General features: G+C 38.8%; 1 protein-coding gene across 7 annotated transcripts in view; it reads left to right on the top strand.

Annotated features, from left to right (window-relative positions):
• LOC126203969 (RNA-binding protein 5-like) overlaps window positions 1–25,698 on the top strand; it is a 124,681-nt gene that overhangs the window by 82,153 nt on the left and 16,830 nt on the right. For all 7 annotated transcript variants that reach the window (XM_049938385.1, XM_049938384.1, XM_049938387.1 and 4 more), the window contains 2 exons: window positions 2,622–2,828; window positions 21,674–22,261. In XM_049938385.1, coding sequence (XP_049794342.1) covers window positions 2,622–2,828; window positions 21,674–22,261 — 795 coding nt within the window. The remainder of the gene's footprint in view (window positions 1–2,621; window positions 2,829–21,673; window positions 22,262–25,698) is intronic.

Here is a 25,698-nt window from a genome sequence, read left to right on the forward strand (position 1 = left end):
AGTGAAGTTCCCACACATATAATAAAAGTTGTCGGGGTGTTTTAGACGGCAACGAGATTTACTAGTTACCATTTTCCTTAGTGTAAGTTTTAAACACAGGAAACACTCACTAAAGATCTCTTTCACACCACTGGATTACCACACCATCCATTATTGACGATTTGTAAATCTCCCACCTCTCCTCTGGAAATCAAAAACAAACAATTAAATATCAAAACAGAAGAACAGCAAAAAGCGAAATATTGAATACGAAAAATAAGAAACCTTTAAAAACTCAAAAATGGTACATGCTAGAACATTTTGAAAGGTTTTCGGATTCTACACACCAAAATACATACTAGTTGATGTATCACATCCCAGATGCAAAATGGCTGTTCACTAGTGTATTCACATCTTTCAGCACTCGGAAAGGAAATATGTTGCATACCAGGCAAGCAGTTTTGTGATGGCTGGTTCTCCAGACAGTAATTCTGAGGGAATGTGATCTACTCCTGAGGCCTTGTTTTGATTTACAAATTCCATTCATCAAATTCTTCTTACAGCATTGTATCTCCCATGTCATCTTCATTTACTCCCTCTTCTCCGTTTACCGTATGCAGGTCTTCTGCTTTTCAGCCTTGCCTTCTTTGCTTAGTGTGGGCTTACTACCATCTGAGCTCTTAATATTCATGCAAGTGCGTATACAAGGTGTCTCTTTTAAGAGTCACCAGGCACATATTCTGTGATGTTCCATTAGATATTTGCAGTTTTGTTTTTGCAATGTGTAGCTGGAGCCAACCCAAACAAAAATGGTTCATCAGGTCTTTCATGTGACACCCAATGTTGACAAAATGTTGGTTTGTTTCCTGACACAAGCAGAGAGATTTTATGCGAGCATTTGATAGAGTGGTCCAAAATTAGTCTATTGTGATATTTTTTTATTGATATATATATTTGCAGGAACAATAAAACACAGAGAATAACCCGTTCTTAGCAGTGGCAGTACCACCATGGCCTGTTGCTGACTGCTACCTATGCAGCAGTGCTGCTTGGTTGCTGCTGGATTGTTGGTTATTCTACTTGTTTTACTGTCCCTATTAATACTGTCATGATAAAACAGATATCGTGTAAGACTAATTTGGGTCCACTCTATCAATTGGGCATGTAAAATTCCACTTTAAAAATCGTCTATCTTGCAGTGGGAAAGAAACTGACACTTTCTGTCAACACTGAGAATTGCAAGAAAGACATGATGAGCTATAATTATTTGGCCCGACTCCATTTACACATTGCAGAGTAAATGCCTGTGGTAACTCTTAGGAGGAACATTCTGTATGCTGATGTATATGCAGTTTTTCAAAACGCTGACAATTGGAGAAGCCACATAATTCAGTCAGAACTGGGAGCTAGCTTACCTTTTCGTATCATTTGGAAATGACACAAAGGGCTTAAATTTTGACCACAGTCTTTTGGGTTGGGTTGGGAGGGAAGGAAATTACTTTTTGGAATGTCATTAGGGCAGCAGCTGCATAGGTAACCAGAAGCACTTGTCTGCTGATGAGATTGCAACATACCAAGAGATGAGGGAAAAAAGAAAACAAGTACCCCCAGTGAAATCTCAGTGGATTGTTCACCTCACTTTAGATCAACATTTATTGTTAGAATTCTTTAAACATCTCAATGCAGCAAGAGATATATTCGATCACTGGTATAGTGGAAGAGATTTATGATTTCAAACAAAAATTAAGCCTCTGCTAAAATTCGCTTCATAATCATGACACAAAGTAATTCCTGCTGGAACATACAAGGCTGTTTACATTTCACTAATTGAAATACTGCACAAAAAGATTTAAAAGATGTTCCAAGACTTCACATCAAGACATTTTAATTATCTTTTAGAATATTGGGGTACCCGCCAGGTCACATCATAAGTTCTCCACACTATTTCAGTGAACACATTTTTTACCATCTTCAAGTTGTTCCTGATGACTGCTGCTCTTCTTAGTTCCAGGAACCACCTGAATACGGCAGCTAGTATGTTTACTTTAATATTATTGAGAACTTACAATTTTACGAAAGTGGTCACATTAAAATTTCTGCAAGTTAGAAATATGCTGGGAAAACATCAGATCATATTTTGTCTAAGTTTTTCAGGCATATCTCAGTTTAACTGCTGATGTGTATCCCAACTTGAGCTAGTAGACCTGTCGCATAACAATAGAACCAACAGTCAGTTCTCTCTGTTTTAGAATTTATGACTTTTACAAAGCATTACCTCAAAAGCAATATCTCATGAGTCCACAGATAATGTCCTTAGGTTAATTCAGAGGTTGGATCCATGCATGTACAACCCAATCTTCTCCATACACAATTGGCTTTAATTGTGCCTAACCAAGGAATCTGAATGAAAATATGGCAAAACTGCTGGAGCTTTTTTTTTCCTTTTATTAATATGTCAAGATTTTGTTAGATTTAATGTTCAATTTTTCCAATAACCAATAATTGCCAATTAAAATCTTGCACTGAGAATATATGACCTTCATTTCTGTTATAATATTTTATAGAACCTCTCATTTTGTATTTGCATAAAATTTAGTAAGTTATAACAAACAGTCTGAGAGAGATTGTTTTTTGTAAGGTAGGTGGATGGTCGAAAAGCTCTTGTTTCGTACTGCAAACTGCCATCACAACAACATGAAGACAGGCGGCAGGCACAGGCTGCAGGTCTTGCGGCGTATGGACCTGAGGATATCCCCAGATTAGCTGAATACAGTGCCTCTATGTACGCTACTTCACCACAAGAGCACGCAGCTTACGTTGCATATTACACTCAGTATTATGAAGCGCAGGTAAGTAATGAATTAAAATTTTAATGTATTCAGTATAATAATTGCTTTGTTTAAAGGGAATAAGCGTCTGGCTTTATTTAAAATGTTACAAAGAGTTGAGATTATACAGCTCGTCCTACCTAATTAAATATTACGTATTATCTCCTCTTTTTTTTCCAAAGAAGATTTTATTCGACTGCAGTGTGTAGTGTGCACTCTGTGGTGGTGGGGAGGGGGGGATAATTATGCAGAATTGCGCATCCAGTACAGTGTAAGATTTCCTCTTGATATGGTGATACAGGTAGGCAAACTTTCGTCAATGTTTCTGTTATATGGCTTTCCTCCAAATTAACTTTGTAAGCCAAACTGTTTGTCTAAACAGGTAGCACATCTTCAGGGGACACATGATCTTTAACTTTACTTGGTGCTAAGAGAAATAAATTTGTGATGAATGAAAGTACATGTGTATCATGAGAGCTAAAGAAAGTTAAGAGAGAATAATTCATTCAATTTAAAAGCAAAATTTTCTTTTCTGAATTGTTAAATTTCCCAGGACAGTACGATCATATATCGATTAATTACAGAGTATGTGAACGAACTTGCCCCCCATCTTGCAGTGGTGTACCGTAGGTCTCTAGAAGAGCGTAGCGTACCAAAGGATTGGAAAAGGGCACAGGTCATCCCAGTTTTCAACAAGGGACGTCGAACAGATATGCAGAACTATAGACCTATATCTCTAACGTTGATCAGTTGTAGAATTTTGGAACACGTATTATGTTCGAGTATAATGACTTTTCTGGTGACTAGAAATCTACTCTGTAGGAATCAGCATGGGTTTCGAAAAAGACGATCTTGTGAAACCCAGCTCGCACTATTCATCCACGAGACTCAGAGGGCCATAGACACGGGTTCCCAGGTAGATGCCGTGTTTCTTGACTTCCTCAAGGCGTTCGATACAGTTTCCCACAGTCGTTTAATGAACAAAGTAAGAGCATATGGACTATCGGACCAACTGTATGATTGGATTGAAAAGTTCCTAGATAACAGAACACAGCATGTCATTCTCAATGGAGAGTAGGCTTCCAAAGTAAGACTGATTTCAGGGGCGCTGCAGGGGAGTGTCGTAGGACCGTTGCTATTCACAATATACATAAATGACCTTGTGGATAACATCGGAAGTTCACTGAGGCTTTTTACGGATGGTGCTGTAGTATATCGAGAGGTTATAACAATGGAAAATTGCACTGAAATGTAGGAGGATCTGCAACGAATTGACGCATGGTGCAGGGAATGACAATTGAATCTCAATGTAGACAACTGTAATGTGCTGCGAACACATAGAAATAAAGATCCTTTATCATTTAGCTACAATATAGCAGGGCAGCAACTGGAAGCAGTTAATTCCATAAATTATCTGGGAGTAGGCATTAGGAGTGATTTAAAATGGGATGATCATATAGAGTTGATCGTCAGTAAAGCAGATGCCAAACTGAGTTTCATTGGAAGAATCCTAAGGAAATGCAGTCTGAAAACAAAGGAAGTAGGTTACAGTACACTTGTTCGCCCACTGCTTGAATATTGCTCACCAGTGTGGGATCCGTACCAGATAGGGTTGATAGAAGAGATAGAAAAGATCCAACGGAGAGCAGCACGCTTCGTCACAGGATCATTTAATAATTGTGAAAGATGATGGATAAACTCCAGTGGAAGACCCTGCAGGAGAGACACTCAGTAGCTCAGTACGGGCTTTTGTTGAAGTTTCGAGAACATACCTTCACCAACGAGTCGAGCTGTATATTGCTCACTCCTACGTATATCTCGCGAAGAGGCCATGAGGATAAAATCAGAGAGATTAGAGCCCACACAGAGGCATACCGACAATCTTGCTTTCCACGAACAATACGAGACTGGAATAGAAGGGAGAACTGATAGAGGTACTCAAAGTACCCTCTGCCACACACTGTCAGGTGGCTTGTGGAGTATGGATGTAGAAGTAGATGTAGATACATGTGGCAAAATTACCTGTCTAGTCACTCACAAATCATACAAAGGTTGAGATAAAAACAAATAAAATACACTGATGAAGCATGCTGAACTTCTAGTTCACAGGTTCAGTCATGAAATGTAAGTAAATACGTTTGAGACACTTGAAAACATACATTATTATGGTGCTCACAGTTCACAAACAGGAATTTTTGTAACAAATGGATAAATATATTGATTTACAGAACTTAGCTTAGCAGACATTCAGCTGTTAGCTCATTTATATAGTTTCCAGATAGTCTCCTGAATTTTTGAGGACTTTTGCAAAAACCACACATTTTAGATAAAGGACAATTGGTTGAGGAATGTTGTCTAACACATTATCGTCTTCAGAATTTCATCAACAGTGTGATCCAAATTATTTGTACATTAATAAAATAAGTTATTTCTTACTCCAAAATAATAATGACACTTTTTGCATGGTTTCTACACTTGAAAGTGCTTCGTATACAGCCTTAAATTCATGCACTGTGTGATAGCCCTTCTTGGCTTTGGTTTGAGAAACGAATGCTGAACAACTGTTTGAAAGCAGTCAAAACGTAATTTAATATTCCCAGAGAAATACAACTTCTTCTTTTATCCATAATGTTCTCTTCAAATTGGTAAGGGAGTACACACAAATAAATAAGGCTTTCCAACATTCAAGATTTTTATTTCTTATAAGTATTGCAAAAATACTGAATATTGATAAAAAGCTCTGAACATACGAGGTGTGTTGAAAAAGTAAGATGACTTAATATTTTTATGAAAAAATATTTATTTGTTCATCAATATTCATGTTGTCCCCTTCAAAGTAACCGCCCTCATATACAATACACTTGTGCCAATGCTTCTTTCAATCCTCAAAGCACTTTTGGTGCAGTCTTTAGTACTTCCAGTGCAGTTTTGATTTCCTTTTTATTTTTATTTATTTATTTATTTATTGTTCCATGGGACCAAATTAAGGAGAAGTCTCCATGGTCATGGAACGAGTCAATACATGAAATTATAACACGATATTAGAAACAGATAAAATGAAATATAAAAAAACATATTCAGGTGACAAGTCGTAAGTTTAAATGAAGAAAATCAACAATGTAACACTGGAATTTGCTTAATTGTTTAGCTCTTCCAGGAGCTCCTCGACAGAATAGGAGGAGTGAGCCATGAGGAAACTCTTCAGTTTAGACTTAAAAGAGTTTGGGCTACTGCTAAGATTTTTGAGTTCTTGTGGTAGCTTATTGAAAATGGATGCAGCAGAATACTGCACTCCTTTCTGCACAAGATTCAAGGAAGTGCATTCTACATGCAGATTTGATTTCTGCCTAGTATTAACTGAGTGAAAGCTGCTAACTCTTGGGAATAGGCTAATATTGCTAACAACAAACGACATTAAAGAAAATATATAGTGTGAGAGCAATGTCAGAATTCCCAGATTTTTGAATAGGGTTCGACAAGAGGTTCTCGAACTTACACCACATATAGCTCGAACAGCCCGTTTTTGAGCCAAAAATACCCTTTTTGAGTCAGAAGTATTACCCCAAAAAATAATACCATACGACATAAGCGTATGAAAATATGCAAAGTAGACTACTTTTCATGTTGAAGTGTCACTTATTTCAGATACTGTTCTAATGGTAAATAAAGCAGCATTTAGCTTCTGAACAAGATCCTGGACATGGGCTTTCCACAACAGCTTACTATCTATCCGAACGCCTAGGAACTTGAACTGTTCCGTCTCGCTTATAATATGCCTATTCTGTCTGATCAAAATATCGGTTCTTGTTGAATTGTGAGTTAGAAACTGTAAAAACTGAGTGTTACTGTGATTTAGCATCAAATTATTTTCCACAAGCCACGAACTTATTTCATGAACTACATTATTTGTTACTGTTTCAATATTACACACAAGATCCTTCACTATCAAGCTGGTGTCATCAGCAAACAGAAATATTTTTGAATCGCCTGTAATACTAGAAGGCATATCATTTATATAAATAAGAAACAGCAGTGGCCCCAGCACTGACCCTTGGGGAACGCCCCACTTAACAGTGCCCCATTGGGACTGAACATCACTACCACTCTCAATATTGTGAAGAATTATCCTCTGCTTTCTGTTCTTAAAGTAAGAGGCGAACCAATTGTAAGCTACTCCCCTTACTCCATAATGGTCCAACTTCTGCAGTAATATTTTGTGGTCAACATAGTCAAAAGCCTTCGTTAAATCAAAGAAAACACCTAGCGTTCGGAACCTTCTATTTAATCCGTCCAAAACCTCACAGAGAAAAGAGAATATAGCATTTTCAGTTGTTAAACCATTTCTAAAACAAACTGAATATTTGACAGCAAATTATGTGAATTTAAATGCTCCAGTAACCTTGTATATACAACCGTCTTGATAACTTTAGCAAACACCGATGGCATAGAAATAGGTCTAAAATTGTCAACATTATCAGTGTCTCCCTTTTTATAAAGTGGCTTCACTACCGAGTACTTTAATCGGTCAGGAAACCAACCACTCCTAAAGGAAAAGTTACAGATATGGCTGAGAACTGGGCTAACATACATAGAACAATACTTCAGTATTCTGCTAGATACCCCGTCATATCCATGAGAGTTCTTGGTCTTTAGTGATTTAATTATTAACTCAATCTCCCTCTTGTCAGTATCATGGAGGAGCATTTCAGGTAACAGTCTCGGAAAACTTTTTTCTAAGAGCGCTATATGATTCCCTGTTGGGACTAGGTTTCTATTTAGTTCATCTGCTATATTCAGAAAATGATTATTAAATACTGTACATATATGCGACTTATCAGTAACACGGACATTCCCACTACGCACTGATTCTATATCCTCGACCTGTCTCTGCAGACCAGCAACTTCCTTTACGACTGACCATATGGTTTTAATTTTATCCTGAGACTTAGCTATTCTATCTGCATACCACATACTTTTTGCCTTCCTAAGCACCTTACAATACTGTTTGTAATGGGCTGCTGCATTTAGATTTTGACTGTTTCTAACGTTTTGATATAATTGCCACTTTGTTCTACAAGATATTCTTATCCCTCTAGTCAGCCACCCAGGCTGCCTGTTTGTGCTAGTACCCTGTTTTAAACATTCTAACGGAAAGCAACTTTCAAAGAGCATGAGAAAAGTCTTGAGAAAAGCATTATATTTATCGTCTACTGTATCAGCGCTATAAACATCTTGCCACTCTTCTTCCTTTATAACGTTTACAAAGGTCTCTACAGCAACTGGATCAGCTTTCCTGAACAGCTGATGACTATATTTAACACGTGTTGCAGCACAAAAATCTTTTAAAGTTAAAATTTGTGCATCATGATCCGAAAGGCCATTCACCTTCTTGCTAACAGAATGCCCTTCTAGTAATGAGGAATGAACAAAAATGTTTATGGTTGTTCTACTGTTCCCTTGCACTCTCGTTGGAAAGAATACGGTTTGCATAAGATTATATGAATTAAAGAGGTCTACCAGCATCCTCTTCCTTGCACAATCACTTATACAATTAATATTGAAGTCAATACATATAACTAACTTTTTGTATTTCCTATAAAGTGAACCAAGAACCTCCTGTAGCTTTAGCAAGAATGTTGTGAAATCGGAGTCTGGGGATCTATAAATAACAACAGTTAGAAGTTTAGCTCCGTTAAATTTAACCACACCTGCACAACATTCAAACACCCTTTCAGTGCAGTACTTTGAAACATCAGTTGACTCAAATGGGATGCCGTTTTTCACATACATGGCTACTCCCCCACACCGCAAAGAGCTCCTCGAAAAGCTGCCAGCCAACCTGTATCCTGGTAAAGGAAGCCTCTGAATTATCTCCTTATTTAAGAAGTGTTCAGATATACCAATAATTTCAGAGTCAACATCTATAAGCAGTTCACGAACTTTATCTCTAATACCTTGTATATTTTGATGAAATATACTAATTCCCTCGTTACTCGGGTACCTAAGCTTTGTCAAAAGTGATTCCCTTGTTAGAGAGACTTCCCTTAAGCAGGAATACGTATCAGCTGACTTCAATCTAAAAAAGGTGCAGCTGTAACACCCACTACTGCAGGAATTTTCCCATGAGTGATCCCACCAACCCCACCTATGCTGTCACCTATAAGCTTTGCCAACCTCCCCTTCCCATACCTGTTGAGGTGCAGGCCATGTCTAGTGAAACCCGTCCTGCTGATAGACTCCACCGACACCACTGAAATGTGACCCATGCTTTCTGTCATCAGCGCACCCCCAAGTCTCATGTTATTACGCCTGACGGCTGTATTAAGATGACGCCGATTGTGACGCTGAAACAATTCCACGAAATGCACATTCGTGTTGCCAGTCTGAGTGGCTATCTTTTCCAGGTCACCATTTACGTTATACTCCCCATCCCTATCAATACTATTACCAGCCCCACCCACAATCACTACCTGATCCTCTTTAGTAAAATCCCTACATAACCCCCCTATGTTAACAGTCACCTGAGCCAACCCTGCATTAGGCTTCACAGTGCTGGTGACCTGGTACTCACTCCCCAGCACTTCCTGCAACTGCTGGCCTACACCTCTGCCATGAGAACTATCTAACAGCAGAACCTTCTTCTTCCTCTTCGACTTTGCAACTGTTCTAGGCACAGTAACTACTGAGGTCTGCTGCATACTTCCTACATCTACAGCTACTAGAGATTCCTCTCCACTAGACTCTGACACTTTGTCATATCTATTGTAAACACCAATAGTAAAACTATCTGAAAATCTTCTTCTCCTAGCAGATCTCTTGCCAACAGCCAGCTCCCATTCGCCAACCCCCTTCTCCCTCCTCATTCTATCTAGCCCCTCCTGTGCAGTTTTTCAACTGCACCTGAAGGGCACAGATCTTACGCTCCTGCTCCTCTATCAATTTACTCTTGCTACATAACCTGCAGTTCCAGGAGAGAATCTCACCAGAATGCCCACTGGCTTCCCCACTGCATTCCCCCCACTGAAAATACTTCGAACAAGTCTCACACCGCAATCCACTACTCACGAGCCTACGGCAAAGCCCACACTTCTCACTCTTGGTAAAATTTTACTTTTTCTAAGTTCCGCTACTACAATAAGAAGATGTTAAAAACCTGACTGCAATAATCACAAACTTACTCTACAAGGGAAGTAACTACTATTATTAACAGTATTAATAAACAACAAATGTGAATATAACAAAAGACTAATACAGAAAGAGAATCAAACGTCTAATGACACAGAAACGAAGCTGAAAACAGTTCCCAAAAGGTTCTCCTGAAATTATTTCACCAGGAAACACCAAGAACACCGGTTGAATACTACTAAAGTTCCTAAATAAACCACTATACACAAACAATTAATTAGTACTTAGCTTTCGATGCGCCACTACAGCTGCAACTGGTCAGCGCGGAATGTAAACACAGGCAAGAGGTTAAGTTGCTCGATACAAAACACTCACAAATATCAGGTCACAACACAAGAAAGGCAGAGGTGAATGAAGAAACCACTAATACGTCACTTATATAGTAAATATTATCACAAAAACCGTTAAAATATGTATCTGAAACCTAAAAATATATGAAAACTTAGAGAGCGATCTCACACGCAGTCACTCGCTTATGACGTCACACCAAAGATCCTTCATCCTTTCATAGGTCTCTTCAGTTTTGGGAGCAGGAAAAAGTCGCAGGGGGCTAAATCCAGCGAATATGGTGGCTGAGGCATGATTGTTGTGTTGTTTTTTGCCAAAAGATCTCTCACAAGCAACGAAAAATGAGCAGGTGCATTGTCTTGATGCTAAAGACACGAATTGTTTTCCACAATTCCAGATGTTTTTTTGCATATTGCTTTTTGCAAACAGCGCATAATGTCAAGGTAATATTCCTTATTGACTGTGGGACCTTGAGGCAAAAATCCATGATGCACCACGCCACGGTGATTGGAAAAAACAGTGAGCAAAACTTTGGCATTTGATTGAACTTGGTGTGCCTTTTTCGTCTTGGCTCCCTGGGATGCACAATTGGGCTTTTGTTTCAACGTTGTAACTGTAAACCCTTGTTTTGTAACCAGTTATGATCCTTTTGAGCAAATCAGGATCATCATTGACGTCATTCAAGAGCTCCTGAGCGATGGCCATACGACGGTTCTTCTGTTTAAAATTGAGACGTTTTGGACCAAACTTCGCTGACACACGTCTCGTGCCCAAAACATCCGAAAAAATATGCCAACATCCTCAGCAACTTCTCTTAGCATAATGTGGCGATTTTCCAAAACAATTTTCTTCACCGCTTCGACATTATCATCTGTTTCTGACGTGCAGGGGTATCCAGATTGAGGTTCATCATTGGCATCTTCTTGGCCATCTTGGAAGGGGTTGCACCACTTTTAAACTTTTTTAGAGCAGACTCACCGCATGACACTGTCAACATTTCAAGCATTTTAGAGCACTTGCAAATCCTTTACTCCATTTTTATAATAATTGAAAATCACCGAGCACACTGAAACACATCTAACCTTCTTATCTGTCAAACAAACAAAGTATGCTGTACATTTGAACCTGTAAACATCTGTTTGGGGCATGTGTACCAACATAACAAGAAAAAAGATCGATAATTGAATGTACATTGGCTGCACAATTTGAAAAGTCACCTTACTTTTTGAACAGCCCTCTTATATTTGTTTGTCCATAATTTACATAAATTATGGGCTGCATTTGATAGTCATACAAGTCACAGACTGACTTCAACACATCATACAAAACTGGAGGAGAGTTAGGAAAGAGACCAACATATTGTCCTTGTATTTTGAGGAGTGCCATGCATATTTAATCGAATTTTGAAACTTAAGGAGAGGAAGACCGATACTTGTGATTGCAGCTTAAGGATATTGTCGTGGTGATGGAATGAAAACTGCCATGATCTATCCAAAATAAATTTCTCAGTTAATGATCTGTAAAATATTTTTCAATGACAGAAAAATTCTCTGTCTTAACAGTGGACATGAATCATTACAGATAGAATCTGACCTATCTGTATTTCTTAGCATGATTTCAGAAAGCCGCTGATTTTGAATGACCTGAGCATGACTCTTGAAGAAGAAAGGATTTGTGTCCACAAAACAGAAGAAAAGTATGACACATGGAAAACATATAACTATCCAATTTTTGAAAAATCTACTACTTGTTGTTCTGTGCTCAACATTGATCTTTTAACATACAATCCAGTTTCTGGTTGATTCTCGCAGGTAATGATGAACCATCCACAATGACGATGGTCATTAATGTGCAAATGTGTGAGGACAGACAGTGTCTTAGTATCCCCGTCCCTCCTCTGTGAGTGAAAACATCCTTTTAGTGCACATTTGTCTATAAAAATTAGATTGATATGCACTGTACGTGTAACAAAAGCTTCAAGCACTTGACAATTTGTGGTGCTGTTGGACATTGGCCTTTCCCAGCAGCAATTCCCAAATCAGCAGTTAATTCAAACTTCTGAATCTTGTTCTTCAACCCCAGTGCAGGAAGAAGATCTCTCTATATTCCTGTAATGCGCTGATACTTGCGAAGAGCAGCAACACTGTTGCTGTTGTTTTGATAAAACAGCTTTACAAGTAAAGCACTGCTCACATTGATGATTTCGGGCCTATGTCGCTGTGCCAGTACTGGTATCCAAATACGTGTCATGATACTAACTACGCAAATCATGCAGCACACGGCCTGAACATTATTCCTGTAAAGTTTGGTACCCATATGGCAAAGAGTTTTCCTCTACACTGGCTTAGGTAGTGAAAGTTTAATTACAACCGCCCTGTAAAGCAAAATCTCTTTTCAACAGTAGGCCTGTGGATACGTACATTTCTTCTCACTTTTGTCATCCAATACACCACCTTATTTTTGTCATCTGAGAAGTAAATTTCAGCTTCCAACATTTCTTTCAGATGCTGTTGTCAGGCAAATGTCACTATTACTGCCAGATTCTTCATGGGAACAACTATCTTCAGTTTCCATTCACTGTTTCGTGCATCACTTAATCTTCACATGTGTTCCTGTTTGTGGGTTCAGTTGGTGTGCATTGTCTCGCTGTGAGATTAAATGTACAGAACAAATTTTGGAGTGTGATTTATGGTCAGAATGGCATGTTTCTACATGTTTGCCATAAATTAAACGTTTTTCATTTTTTATTCAAAAGATGAATGTTATCTCACATTTTAACAAAAGAATGAAGCAAGATTTTTCTTGTATGAGCAATGCAATGATAAGACAGCCACATTCCCCAATCATTTGCTGTACACTTGCTGTAACAGTTGATAGCAAATCCAGGAGTATCCGTTTCTTATGTAATTTTATTGGATAACTCCCATTGTGCATCTGTAGCTGATATTAGGTCCATTGAAAAAATCACTACAGGTTTTGACAAATGTGACCATTCCCTTGTTAATTATATTTTTCCGCTCCAAATATTGTTTTTATTTTTTAATTCCCAATATCTAGCTGATGTCAATAAATATTCACATTTATACACATTGGTACTATACATTTATATTCACATGTCACTATAGGAAATAAAGTGAGCGTGTATGAACTGTTAGGCCATATTAAACAATGGAATTAAGAAAAATTTAGGTCACAAAATGCAGGACATTTTCCTGTATAGCAATAAACCAGAAGAAGCGAAATTCCAATGGCTATCAATAAGGAAGTATGATACATTAAAGATAGTGGCTTAGATGGTGTGTAATTATTTAATCAAACCATGTGTGTTTGGTTATTAGGCAAAACTGTCAAATTCTCACATTTTACTGCCCAAAAAACTAGAGCGTCTTTCTTCATTAGTTTCTCCCTTGTGAAAATTGTTTTTTGTGCAGCTGCATCTTATACATGGGAAAATGAATGAAAATATTTTATTTTCTTTGTGCTAGTTTTAAGAGTTCAGGGTTTAAGAGTTCGGGGTAGATGAGATTGAATTAGGTTTTTAAAAAGCTTAATGATGGGAAGTTAAATGTTACGTGTCAAAACTGACGATTTTGAAAAAAAAGTTTACCACGATTTAAAGACTTGGGGAAAATGTGATACTAAAGGGATGAAAACAGTGAAAGAGATGTGATACAGTGGAATCTCACTAGAACGTTTTTGAAGGGAGTGCAGATTATGAACATCATAAGTGGAAAAATGTACTACCGAAAAATACCTAATCGGTACGCATGTGGTAGTATGTGCTACCTAATATCAGTGCATAAAAACGGGATTGTTCCAGGGCTCCTACTTCGGTACTGTTGGTGATAGAAAAGTAAGCTCAAGTGTTTGGAGTCAAGTCTTTGGGATAGCTCTTGGGCTAGGGACCATTTGTATACCCAACAGAAGGATTGTCTTAGTGCCACTATCCTACACTACAGGGTCAAAATACGAATATTACATATCTCTCGCTTAGGCAAATGGAGTAAATCGGTTGGTTCTTCTTGCGTTCGATGTGGTCTACGGTTCGAATTGGGGGGGCGGGGGGTGTTCATGGAGCCATCATTAGTTCATGGACGGTTCCTTAGAAAAAACCCCAAAAAACGTTTTTTTACCATTTTTTTCTGCCAAAACCAAGTTGTGGAGTTCAAGACAGCTATACACAGCAAGTGGCTGAAAGTTTTAAGATGTGTTTCTAAGAGCCTGATCTCGAACAAGCTAGGAAATTTTCTTGTATCTTTATTTGTTTCAAAGATATAGCAGTTCAAAATTACCCTACTTGTGCATGTAAAATACACATGTAAAATCTGATGTGAGGTGAAACTGTAATTTGTAAAGTGATGTAGCATGGAGAAATAGGATGTAAATTGTGTCTGTTATCATCAGAATGGTTCTGGTAACCCCATATTGTAGTACTGAAGCATTTACAGAATTTTTATGCACGCAAATTTGGTCTGAGGGTAAAATGAGTTTTGTGTTATTTCAATTTCACGTAAATAAACTACCAGAATTTTACAGACCCATATAGTTCTTTCCATATGAACGACATCCCTGGTATGGCAGGAAAAAGAAGGGAACCAGTGGAAAAATGCCCCTATCAAAGAAAAAAAAAATAGATAATATGCTCCTGTTTTAAGACTCTTGACAGAAAAGTGGGGTACCAGCTGCTGCATTCTACCTTCTTCAACACCTTCAAAAATTTGGGCATGAGAACATATTCACTCTCTTTTATGATGAAGAGATGGAAAAGTAATAAATACTGAATGATAGTAGACAGTGGTTGTGGTATTAAAAGCACACAGGACACAATGGCATTGTGAGGAATAGGGACACAGTGGCAGAGGAATATTGTCGATAGTGACGTAACAGTGCTAGAAAAAAAGTGAAGAACACAGTGCCAGTGGAGGAGGAATGAAGAGAAAGTGGAAGTGAGTTAGAGTGAGTGATAATGAGAGACAGAGTCTATGACAATGACAGCGAGAAAGAGACAGTGAGAAGAGAGAGCGCAGCAGTGGGAAGAAATGAGTGAGATAGTAGCAGTAAGAGGGAGCGGACCATACAATTGAGGGGGGACAATGGTAGTAGGATAGAGTGGAGGAGACTGTGGCTGTGAGATAAGAGACTGTGACAGTTAGAGAGACACTGAGAGGTAATGACAATGAAAGACTTACAGTTCTGGACTAGTCTGTGTGAGCAAGTTATAGTCAGGTGAGAAGTGAGTTAGTTGCTTGTTAACAAGAATGTGAATATATATGCATGCCGAAATCTTCAAAGGTGCTGAGGAAGGAATGAGCAGGTAGTACCCCACTTTTCAGCTAGAGTCGTTTTAACATGAGTACATTCACCTCATTTGTGCTCCAATAACATTTTTCCACTGGTTTTGCAATGATTCACGTTTTTTGTTGGTGAAAATGCAGAATTAAGGGTACCATATTTAGGGTAATATTCAATCTCTTTAACATCACAGTTCCTAACATACTATCTCAATAAATTAGAATTCAAAATTCACATTTTTGAAAACAGAGATGTGTTAAATACGGCATCAACAATATGAACCTGACATGTGATGTAACCAACATAAAATTATGCTAAAATTGTAATTTTTATTACACTTCTAAGTACAAATAAAATGTCATTCATTTAGCAACTCCATTAGAGAATCACTGCTGGTAATAGAATAAGGATAGTGATTTCAACAAACTATCTTCGTCAAGTTCTAAACTTGGTACATAACACCTAACGGTGTCCATTGCTTCAAGAGATTGATGTTATAGGAGTTGTTCAGCTGCAATTCCTTCATTTTCTGGTTTGATGTCTTTTGTAAGTATCCAGTGGAAATCAGCCTTCTTGAAGCAATTTCAGATTGTGCTTTCTTGCACGAAAACCCAGGCACTTCTCACTCTAATATGAAGACAGGCCATCCTCTGTATAAGAGCCCTCTGTTATTTTTATTTCAGGCATCTTACAATACTTTGGTTGATAGGCCGAAGGTGGCTTGTACAGTTGGGAGGAAAAAACTAAATTTGTATTGTGTAGGTAGTATATATCTTGAGGATGCGCTGTACTCTGGTCGCAGGCAGATTTTCCTATTTCCAACACCATCCTTACATTAGACACTTGTTTATGTGGAAAAGTCCCCACATTTTTAAAGCTTCATGGACTTCTCACGTTCCCAATTATTGGCTTCTCCTTACTAAATTATCTGCCATGGTATTTCTCTCCCCTGAACTCTTAAATTTTGTTAGGCAGAAGCTGAAAAAATGAGCCCATTTCACCAGCATTAAAAACATTGTTTTGATTGCGCCTTTGTATCATTGTTAGATGAGTATTTTTCACTGACTTAACAGTGACAATGTACACACATCCGGTCTCACCTCAAACGCATTTCTACACTAAATTATATTTGTTCTTGAACCTTTTGAGCCGACTGTTGGATGTTTTGAAATCTGTGTGTCCGAGCTTTTGTGCCAAATGTATTAGCGCAAACCGCAGTAGCATCAATTGGAATATTCAGAGCACAAGTTTGTTCTATCCACTTCAGTAGCACAGTTTTCAGTTCTGGAAACTGATTGTTATGCACTCATTTTTGTTTGCCGTTTCCTCCTTTCAAACATGCTGACTCAATTATTTTTCATTAGTTCACTATTGTATTTATGTTGATGGAGGAATATTCAGTTTTTGTGCAGTATCAACTCGCTTCAGGTGTGAATTGTGTTATTCCCTTCCTAAAAAATGTTTCTCTTTGGGACTGTCTTTTTGTCCATGAAGTATCGGTACACTGTTAGGCACAAAAAATCGTGGTCTGAGTCAGTCACACTACAACATGAACAAAGAACACCAGTGACTGAGTTACACACTAATAAATATCCGGTTTGTTGTTTGATCGCTACAGAAGTTGAAAAATGCCAGATTAACCTATACAAGCTGCTTACACATATTATTGTACCATAGCAAACGATTTGTGTGGCATGCAGTGCTACACAGCACTGTCTCCCTGCATGTTTCCTCACCATGCACTCACAAATGCCCTATTTCCACCACTCTCAGAACTCTTGGCGACAAAAGATGCAATGGCTGAACAGTATCGATACTGCCCAATTTGAACATGCCACATGAGGAGGAAAAACAAATGAACAAATTGTTTTATTATGCATTTAATAAAATTGGGACTCGGTCTTTCAAGAATGGATGTTCTGTGCAAGAAAAGGAAGTAGTGAAGTGGTGTTCTAACAATGTTCCTCTGTTTTGAATTGGACAAGATTAGTTTGTCAAAAACTGCGTACAGAGTGAACCAGAGACTTTCATTTATAGCTATTTTACTGCTTTACGGTTATCCATCATCTGCAGTTTTAAAACCAAAAGTGTTCTGGAGGTTTGTTGCTGACATGTTTATCGTTTGGCCCCAAGGGGAGGACTAATTGCTGGAGTTTAGAGCATTTAAAGAGCATTCACCTTTACCACAGGAAGTGAATGGCTGTCTACCATTTGTTGATATGTTAGTTGGACATGAGGAAAATGGGTTTTTGGGATATTGTATGTACCGTAAGGCTATCCGTACCGATTTATACTTGCAGGCACCTAGCTGCCACCATCCTTTGGAAACTATGATCATACTGAAAATTTTATTACATAGAGCTCATGCAGTGTATGATGCTAACAGCCTACATGGTGACCTGTTACATTTGGAAGAGGTATTCATTTAAAAAGTCAAATTAAGAAAGCTCTGCAAACAAAAGCACCAGACCAACTAAGGGAAGAGCAAGAAGAACGAGGTGTTAGTCTAAGACCTTTCCACTGTGTTTGGGAAATGTTTCTTCAAAATTTGCCAGAACAATGAAGTATAAAGTGTTTGTGATCTTCCTTCCACCAACCAAGTTAACAGCTCTTCTGAGATCTATTAAAGGTGGTCCACTGTTATGAAAGGCTTGCATATATGAAATTCCTTGTCATTATGGTAAAAGATGAATGGGACAAAAAATACACACTGTACAAGAAAGGTACACTGAGTAATATTGTCACACCCACCTTCTACAGCCTATCGAATCTGCAGTGGCTGAACATTTTATTTCCACTGGCCATTCCATGGGTTATAGAAAAGTCAAGATACTACAATTAGCAGACAATTTGCTCAACTGAGGCAAGAGTTTTCAGCTCAGTGAATCATGGAAATCACTCAGTTTACATATGCACTCTCAGAGGAATTATTATTGTGTGTGTCCACTGCATGGCATATCAACACATACCACCTGTTTTAATAATCCACCATATAATTCATAAGTGCTGTGGATTTGCTGATGGCACTTCCATTGTTATACATGTAGACTGTTGTCTCTTGTTGCTCTTGTTGTCAGAAGTTTTATCTCTGACATACACAGATTTACTCCACAGTTTTGTGCCAAGGGTTTAAATTGTACCATTAACTCACCTTGAAGGTGGGTGTAAGGTTATCAGCCGAAATATCAGAGTAAGAAATGCAATCCGGAATGTTTGCCCAAAAGATGGTTGAACATGTTAGAAGGCAGTTATAAAGCCTGAAAAATTTTAAAAATCGGTCCTGATAAACGGGCAATGGCAATGTGATGGATGCAATCAACCTGTCTAGAGTCAACTGTTTTTTTTTCTAATTTTTGATGCGACTAACAAACAAAGTGGTGTGCATTTTCACTGAAAATAGTATCTTACAGTACACACCTAAGGGATTGTTTCCTTTTGTGTTCTTTTTATTAACATCCATGGTCACTGAGGAAAACCTTTTAAACGCCAGTCGATTCGACCGATTACTCAGTGTTAACTCTACCACCATATTAAAAGTACAGTTAAATGAACAAAAAAACACATATTCTGGTTGATAATTGGTGTCTCTGTTGGATTATTTTGTTTTTAATGGTATTTACTTCTTTATTAATTTTTAAAAGGAATTTTAAGACATACATTATGGAGGTTCATGTTCATGAATTAAATAGAAAATCTTTAATGAATTCCCAAGCATAAAATTATGTCAACCTACACAAAACAATATTGCACTCATTAATAAACTAACTAACACAATACTCCTGAGAAATATAGTAAATATGGTTTACACCTCTGAAAGTTTTCTAATTAGTATCATAGCCTGGAAATTTGCAGCAAATTTTAGAACTCTCATTTTCTCCATATAAACAGAAGCACTTCTTTCTATTCGATCACAGTCAGTGAGACTCACATCCTCTCTCGTGATATTTGAATTGGACTCTGCCACAATTTCTGATGGCATGAACTTTGAGCCCTTCTCCAGGAATCAGTTCCTCGATACAACAAACATAATTTTTAATTTTTTTGAAGAAAAGTTGGTAATGTCACTAAAAGCCATTTGCCTGGTTTTAGTGTTATCAAAATTGTCGTCATTGTTATCTGCCTCTTCAACCGATTCATCTGACAAATCTTTGTTGGAATACTTTCTGTCATCACTGTCACTGAAATCCTGGAATGCTTACTGTTTCCTTTACTTGTTCATTTTTGTGACTTCTCTTTTTATTTGTTTCTCAATTGACACAGGGTGAGAGAGTCCATTTGGGAGAGATGTTCTGCCTTCAGTGCTGGTATTGGCAACAGTCTTTCTTGGTTCACTTTCTATTTTTCCTTTTCATGCCATGGAGCAGTTTTTTGACTGCTTCTCCCACCAGTGCCAATATGGATTGAGATTTTGGAGACTCTGTCATACCAGATTGTGGTGAAGATGGTTTATTAAGGACTTCTGTGGCTCGAATTCCAAAGGCAAAGAACCCAGACGGCGTTGGCAGCTGCATTAGGATTGCTGGTTTCCATTAATTCGCTAGGAAGAGCAGGGAAAGTGTCCTTTGTAATTGAAGTCAGTCTTCTGTCTGCTTTCCTTCACCATTTTGTTAATACTGACCTCCAGTACATTTCAAGTGGTCTATAAAATACCACATCTAGAATTTATAGCAAATGTGTGGCAATCATAGGGAGACAGATGAATTTAAGTTTGTATCCCTTACATGTTCTCAGCACCTTTGGTGAAAAATTGTAAGACAGATTTTCACTCAGCACTGCTTTCACTACTCGTTGTTTTCTGGCCCAGGGTTTTACAATAATCTGGAAACAATCTTTGAAAATGGCTTCATCGAACCGTCCAGACTTCAGTATGTTTATCTGGTTCTTCGAGGCTCTCATTGTGTCTTAAATATATCACGTATGTTGGGATTTATAAACAACATATGCAGGCAGCAGTTCACCATTGGCTGTACCAGCAAACATCATATTGATTGCTGATTTAGAAGATTTCATTATTCTCTCCGGATGCTTGGTTCCTCATTTGAAAATACAAACTTTCCCACCAAAGTCATTAGGATGTTAGAAGGGCTGATGCTCTCTAGAGTCTTTTCACAGTTTGCAAAATAGTTCTTAGCTGTGTTTGCATCAATTTAAAACATAATTAATAAAAAAGTGATAATTTTGAACAGAGAAAATAAAAATTCCTTCTTAAACAGAAAACAACATAAAATCAGTTGCTGCTAACTATTCAAAACTATGGAACCTTTGCTTCCTTAGCAGTGAAGTTTCATGAAATTCACTTTGACAGCATGGCATTTCAACAAATGAAACCATCCACCCACTCTTCTACAGGGAAACTGTTTTTCAATGCCTTTGCATTCTGTACATTCTTGTCAATATTATGTTTTTCTGATACACAAATGTTGAATTTTGAAAATGGAAATACCTACCTTGAAACTGTAATCCAGCGTTCTGCAGTGGTGTTTTCTTCCTCTACATTAAACACAGTTTCCTTTCTGCACTTTCCTGTTTGTCTTCCCATTATATGGTCTTGCAATGTTGTTTGTGGAATTCCATACTGATTTGAAGCATTTGTAATGGCTAATCCATTTGATGTTATATCTTCAGTTGCTTTAGAAAAATCTGAATATTTCGAAGACATCTGTAACCTACTGCATTACAGAGAAAACTGGCAATGGAAGTATAGAAATCGCAGCAAGACAATAGTTTTGACTCAAATCTCTTTGCACAATTGGTACCATTTCGCACTGGGCGAATTGTGGTACACAAAATGCTTTCTGTGCTTGGTCTGCTGTTTTCAGCAAGTATAATCCTTGGTGCCTCTGTTGGCATTTTTCTGAACTAACTTGACAATACTGCTTTTTTTTTTTTTTTTTTTTTTTTTTTTTTTTTTTTTTTTTTTTTTTTTTTAAAGTAACTTTTAAGTCGTTCATGTACTGTTATGTTACCTTTAGCCATTTACCTATGACACTTGAAATTGGTTGCCCGTGCTTAGTTTTTGTTTATTGTTAGAAGGACATGTATAGTTTTTTCAGTTCTTAATAAGCTCAATCATAACAAGGTAGTCTCACACATTGTTCCAGGTTGGTGCAGCTTCACAGTCTGCAACTGTATCAGCACCACCCTCTTCAGTGGCAGGTGGTGCAACTCAGACACAGACTGATTCAGTAAATGCTGCAGCAGCTGTCGCTCTTTCTGCAATACAGCAAGTGCAGGCAGCACGTGAAATTAAAAAGCAGGTAGAAGGTCCTGCTGGCAAGGCCGAAGGTGGACGCAAAGGTAGTGCTACTGTAGCTAGCTTGGCTGCTGGTACACTACCAACCAGTATACAAGGGGCACCAGCAATGCCATATGTGGCTGCAGGTTCAACGACACTCCCACGTTATGCAGTCCCGGATGTGGCCACATATCGCTATGATGAGACTTCTGGTTATTATTATGACTCATCAACTGGGCTTTATTATGATGCTGGGTCACAGTACTACTATAACCCGCAAACTCAGCAGTTTTTGTACTGGGATGCAGAACGGCAGACATATGTACCGACTCCAGTGCAGGGTGCAGCAGCTTCAGGTGTTGCTGCAACAGCAGGTGCCACCACGACAGAGGAGTCTGGTGCTGGTGGCAAAGATGACCCTAACAAAAAGTCAAAGGACAACAAACAAGACAAGGTAAGCTTGATTTTGTGGTAAAGAACTGAAATCATTGGTATAACTTACTGTCAAATGTACTGCAACTGTGATTCAGAAAGCTATCTGTGGAGTATACTGAAGAGATAGATTGCTGCTTGCCATAAAGATGACACATTGTGTTGCAACCAGAAAGACACTTAGACATTAGCTTTTGGCTAAAACCTTTGTCAGTAAAGGAAACACGCATACCATTCATTCACACATGACAGTCATCTCCTGCAGCTCAGACCAGGGTGCAGCTATCATGTAGACTGGAAGCAGCAAACTGGAGGGGACAGGGAAGGGATAGCAGGGTACAGGTGAGGGGAGAGAAGAGAGGTATCTGACAGCGCATGAGGGCGCTAGACTGCCAAAATGTACAGCATTGGAAGGCTGTGGGACAGGGTGGGAGGGGGGGGGGGCTGGAGGACAGGAACCAAAGTAAGAGAAAAGGGGGAAAGACAGTCAGGTGCATTGGCAGAGGGTGGCACACAAAGAGAGAGAAGGTACAAGAATAGGGAAGAGGTAATAGGACAGAGGGGCTGGAAACGGTTGGGTGGAGTGTGTGGGGACAGTGGGTTACTGTAGGTTGAGGCCAGGATAATTTCCGGAGTGGATAATGTGTTATAACTCCCATCTCCGCAACTCAGGAAAGCTGGCTGTGGAGGGTAGTATCCAGATGGTTTGGATAGTGAAGCAGCCTTTGAAATCGAGCTTGTTATGTTCAGCTATATGTTGTGCCACAGTGTGGTCTACTCTGATCTTGGCCACAGTTTGGCAGTGGCTGTTCACCCTGGTGAACAACTGGTTGCTAGTTACACAGCAGGGTGGCCGCTGTTTTGGTAGTTGGTCAATGCATGCTCCACTTGTATTACGTATTTGCGGTGGAAACTGGAATCCACAAATGTTCGGGTTTAGTTAGCAAGTGCACGTAATGGCATCAGTTTCATTGTAAGTGACTGTAATCTGTGCGGACATTACTGTGATGATAAGAGTGTATTCGTCTACATGTAACAGTCATTGTCTGTGGCCCGGGCCACATCAGATTGTGAAGTGTCAGTATTCAGGCCAAGTGGAGCACAGCTTACATTGGTACCAATTGTCACACTGTTTTTGGCGGTGGTGGAGGCATGTGATGTTGGCGACTGTGGGGACAGCAGAGGTGTTGGCAATAGTGGAGTCTGTATGTATGTGCAAGTACCAACATAGCAAGGCCTAGGTATCCCACATACACATACGAAACATAGATGAGGCAAAAAGCGACACAGTGTGTGCAACACAGTCAGACAAACTGGAGTACATAATGCAATACATTGATGAGGAATTCCACACAACTACAAAGGATAGAGCCACAAAAGTACTGGAGTTAAAAGTGCAATCTCACTCATTGGGCAAAACCACATGTAAAACTGACTGGCCGTATAAAACAATTGGAAAAAGGAAATGCCAGGCTTAGAGAAGAAAACAAAAACAAGACAGTCCATTCGGTAGCTAATGTGCAGCCACTGCTCCACTTGTTCAGACAACTGCCACAAAATCAAGGATTGAGACCACACAAGCCAAGGAAGGTAGCACCCACTGTTCATCAAATCCAAGGACAAGAAAGACACAGAGGAAATATATACACATCTGACAGAGCTAATTGACCGAAATAAAGAAAAGGTGAGACCCAAGAAAATGAAGATAGCAGTGTAGTCATAATTGAAACAGAAACAGAGGAGGAAACCAGAAAGCTGAAACAAAATATGGAGCCAAATAAAGAAATGATTTGCGAGCCACCTATGAAGCGTAAGCTGAAAGTGGTGGCTTATGATGTCCAAGTTACCATGCCAGAAAGCAAATTAGTTGAGACACTGTATGAACAGAACTTGGAGGGAACAACAGATAGAAAGCAATGCTTAGAAGGTACAAAAGTCAGGTTCAGAACAGGCTCTCAGAAGAAGCTGATAGTGAATTATTTACTGGAGGTACATCCAAAAGTCAGGCACAGTTGATTACACAGAGAAGAACATACATTGTATTTCGATCAACCACTGTGAGGGACTACTTTGCTGCCACCAAATGCTATAACTGCCACAACTATGGGCACATTGAAGAGCACTGTAAGGAAAACAGCCAGACATACTCCCACTATGAAGTGTGTGGCCATCAAAAAATGAACTGTACATATACCAAGTGAGTTCCAGTGTGCATTTCATGTGCAGAAAGGATTACCTGTCATCTTTGTAAGAAAAAGAAATCTGGGTCGAAAAGAAAGTGAGCAGCAGAAAGAGCCAAAATATTCTGGTCCAGTGTGACGAGTAGAACAAGAAGGTACAGACAAGGGTGACAGCGAGATGGTTAATAAAAAGTCCAGTAATAATAATAATAATAATAATAATAATAATAATGGTAATTGAGAGAAGGGGTGGAGTTTCTGGAAGTGGCTTAAAAGAAAGGAAAACAAGGAACAGATGGCATGCCTATCTCTAGACAAGGAAGACTTAGAGGAGGACATACTGTCAAATTCAGAAAAAGTGGAAGGTTCAATAAATTCAAATTGTGGTAGCAAGCAACTCGTAGTAGCAGAGTGTGATAACATGCAACAGCTAATGGAGGAAGACCACAAAAAATACACTATCATAGAACTTTGTGGCATAGCAGAGTAACGGACGAAAGAGACTCTGCCTTCAGAACATTATACAAGAACATGACCTTCATGTCACAAATAGGCCACTCAACCCACCTACTTTACAAAATTGCACAGGTGTGGCAACAAACATAGGTCTCACCCTTGCGGACTCAGAAGTCAGTGACCATGTTGCCAACTGGAAGGTCTGTGATGGATTTACAAGAAGTGACCACAATCTCACTTACTTCACAATTACAAATCCACATAACGACGTAGACACTTAACATTCAGCCTGAGTGACTATACAATCTACACATAGTGGATTGGGAACTTTTAAAGGCAGAATTCAATATACATCCACTGCAAGCAAGCGAATACGATGTTGAAGCCAAAGCGGCCAAATAGGTGTGAGTACTGCAGATGACGCAAGACAAGGCGATCCCAACATTTGTCAGAAATTCAGAAGAGTTTAAAGTTCCCCAGAGTCGCGTCCTATAGTGCAATATCTAGTCAGAACTTTGTTTCCGGATGATACAACAATGGAAGACACAGAGTTCCATTAGCCTCATTGCTTGAATTGCTAGAGTAGCATATGAAATTTTAAACGTTTTTATTGGCCAAGATCCAGCAACCATACATTATTTAGTTACAGGATATATGTATGGCCACCTTGGTTGCACAAAATTATTAGGGGACTGATGACCATAGATGTTAAGTCCCATAGTGCTCAGAGCCACTTGAACCACAAAATTATTGTCAAATTGGCCATGGTTTCGAATGCATTAAGGCAGTCTTCATCAGAATAAAAAATTACATAGGATTACGT

Source organism: Schistocerca nitens, chromosome 9 (assembly GCF_023898315.1).
Source record: "Schistocerca nitens isolate TAMUIC-IGC-003100 chromosome 9, iqSchNite1.1, whole genome shotgun sequence".
In the NCBI taxonomy this organism is placed as follows: Eukaryota; Metazoa; Arthropoda; class Insecta; order Orthoptera; family Acrididae; genus Schistocerca; species Schistocerca nitens.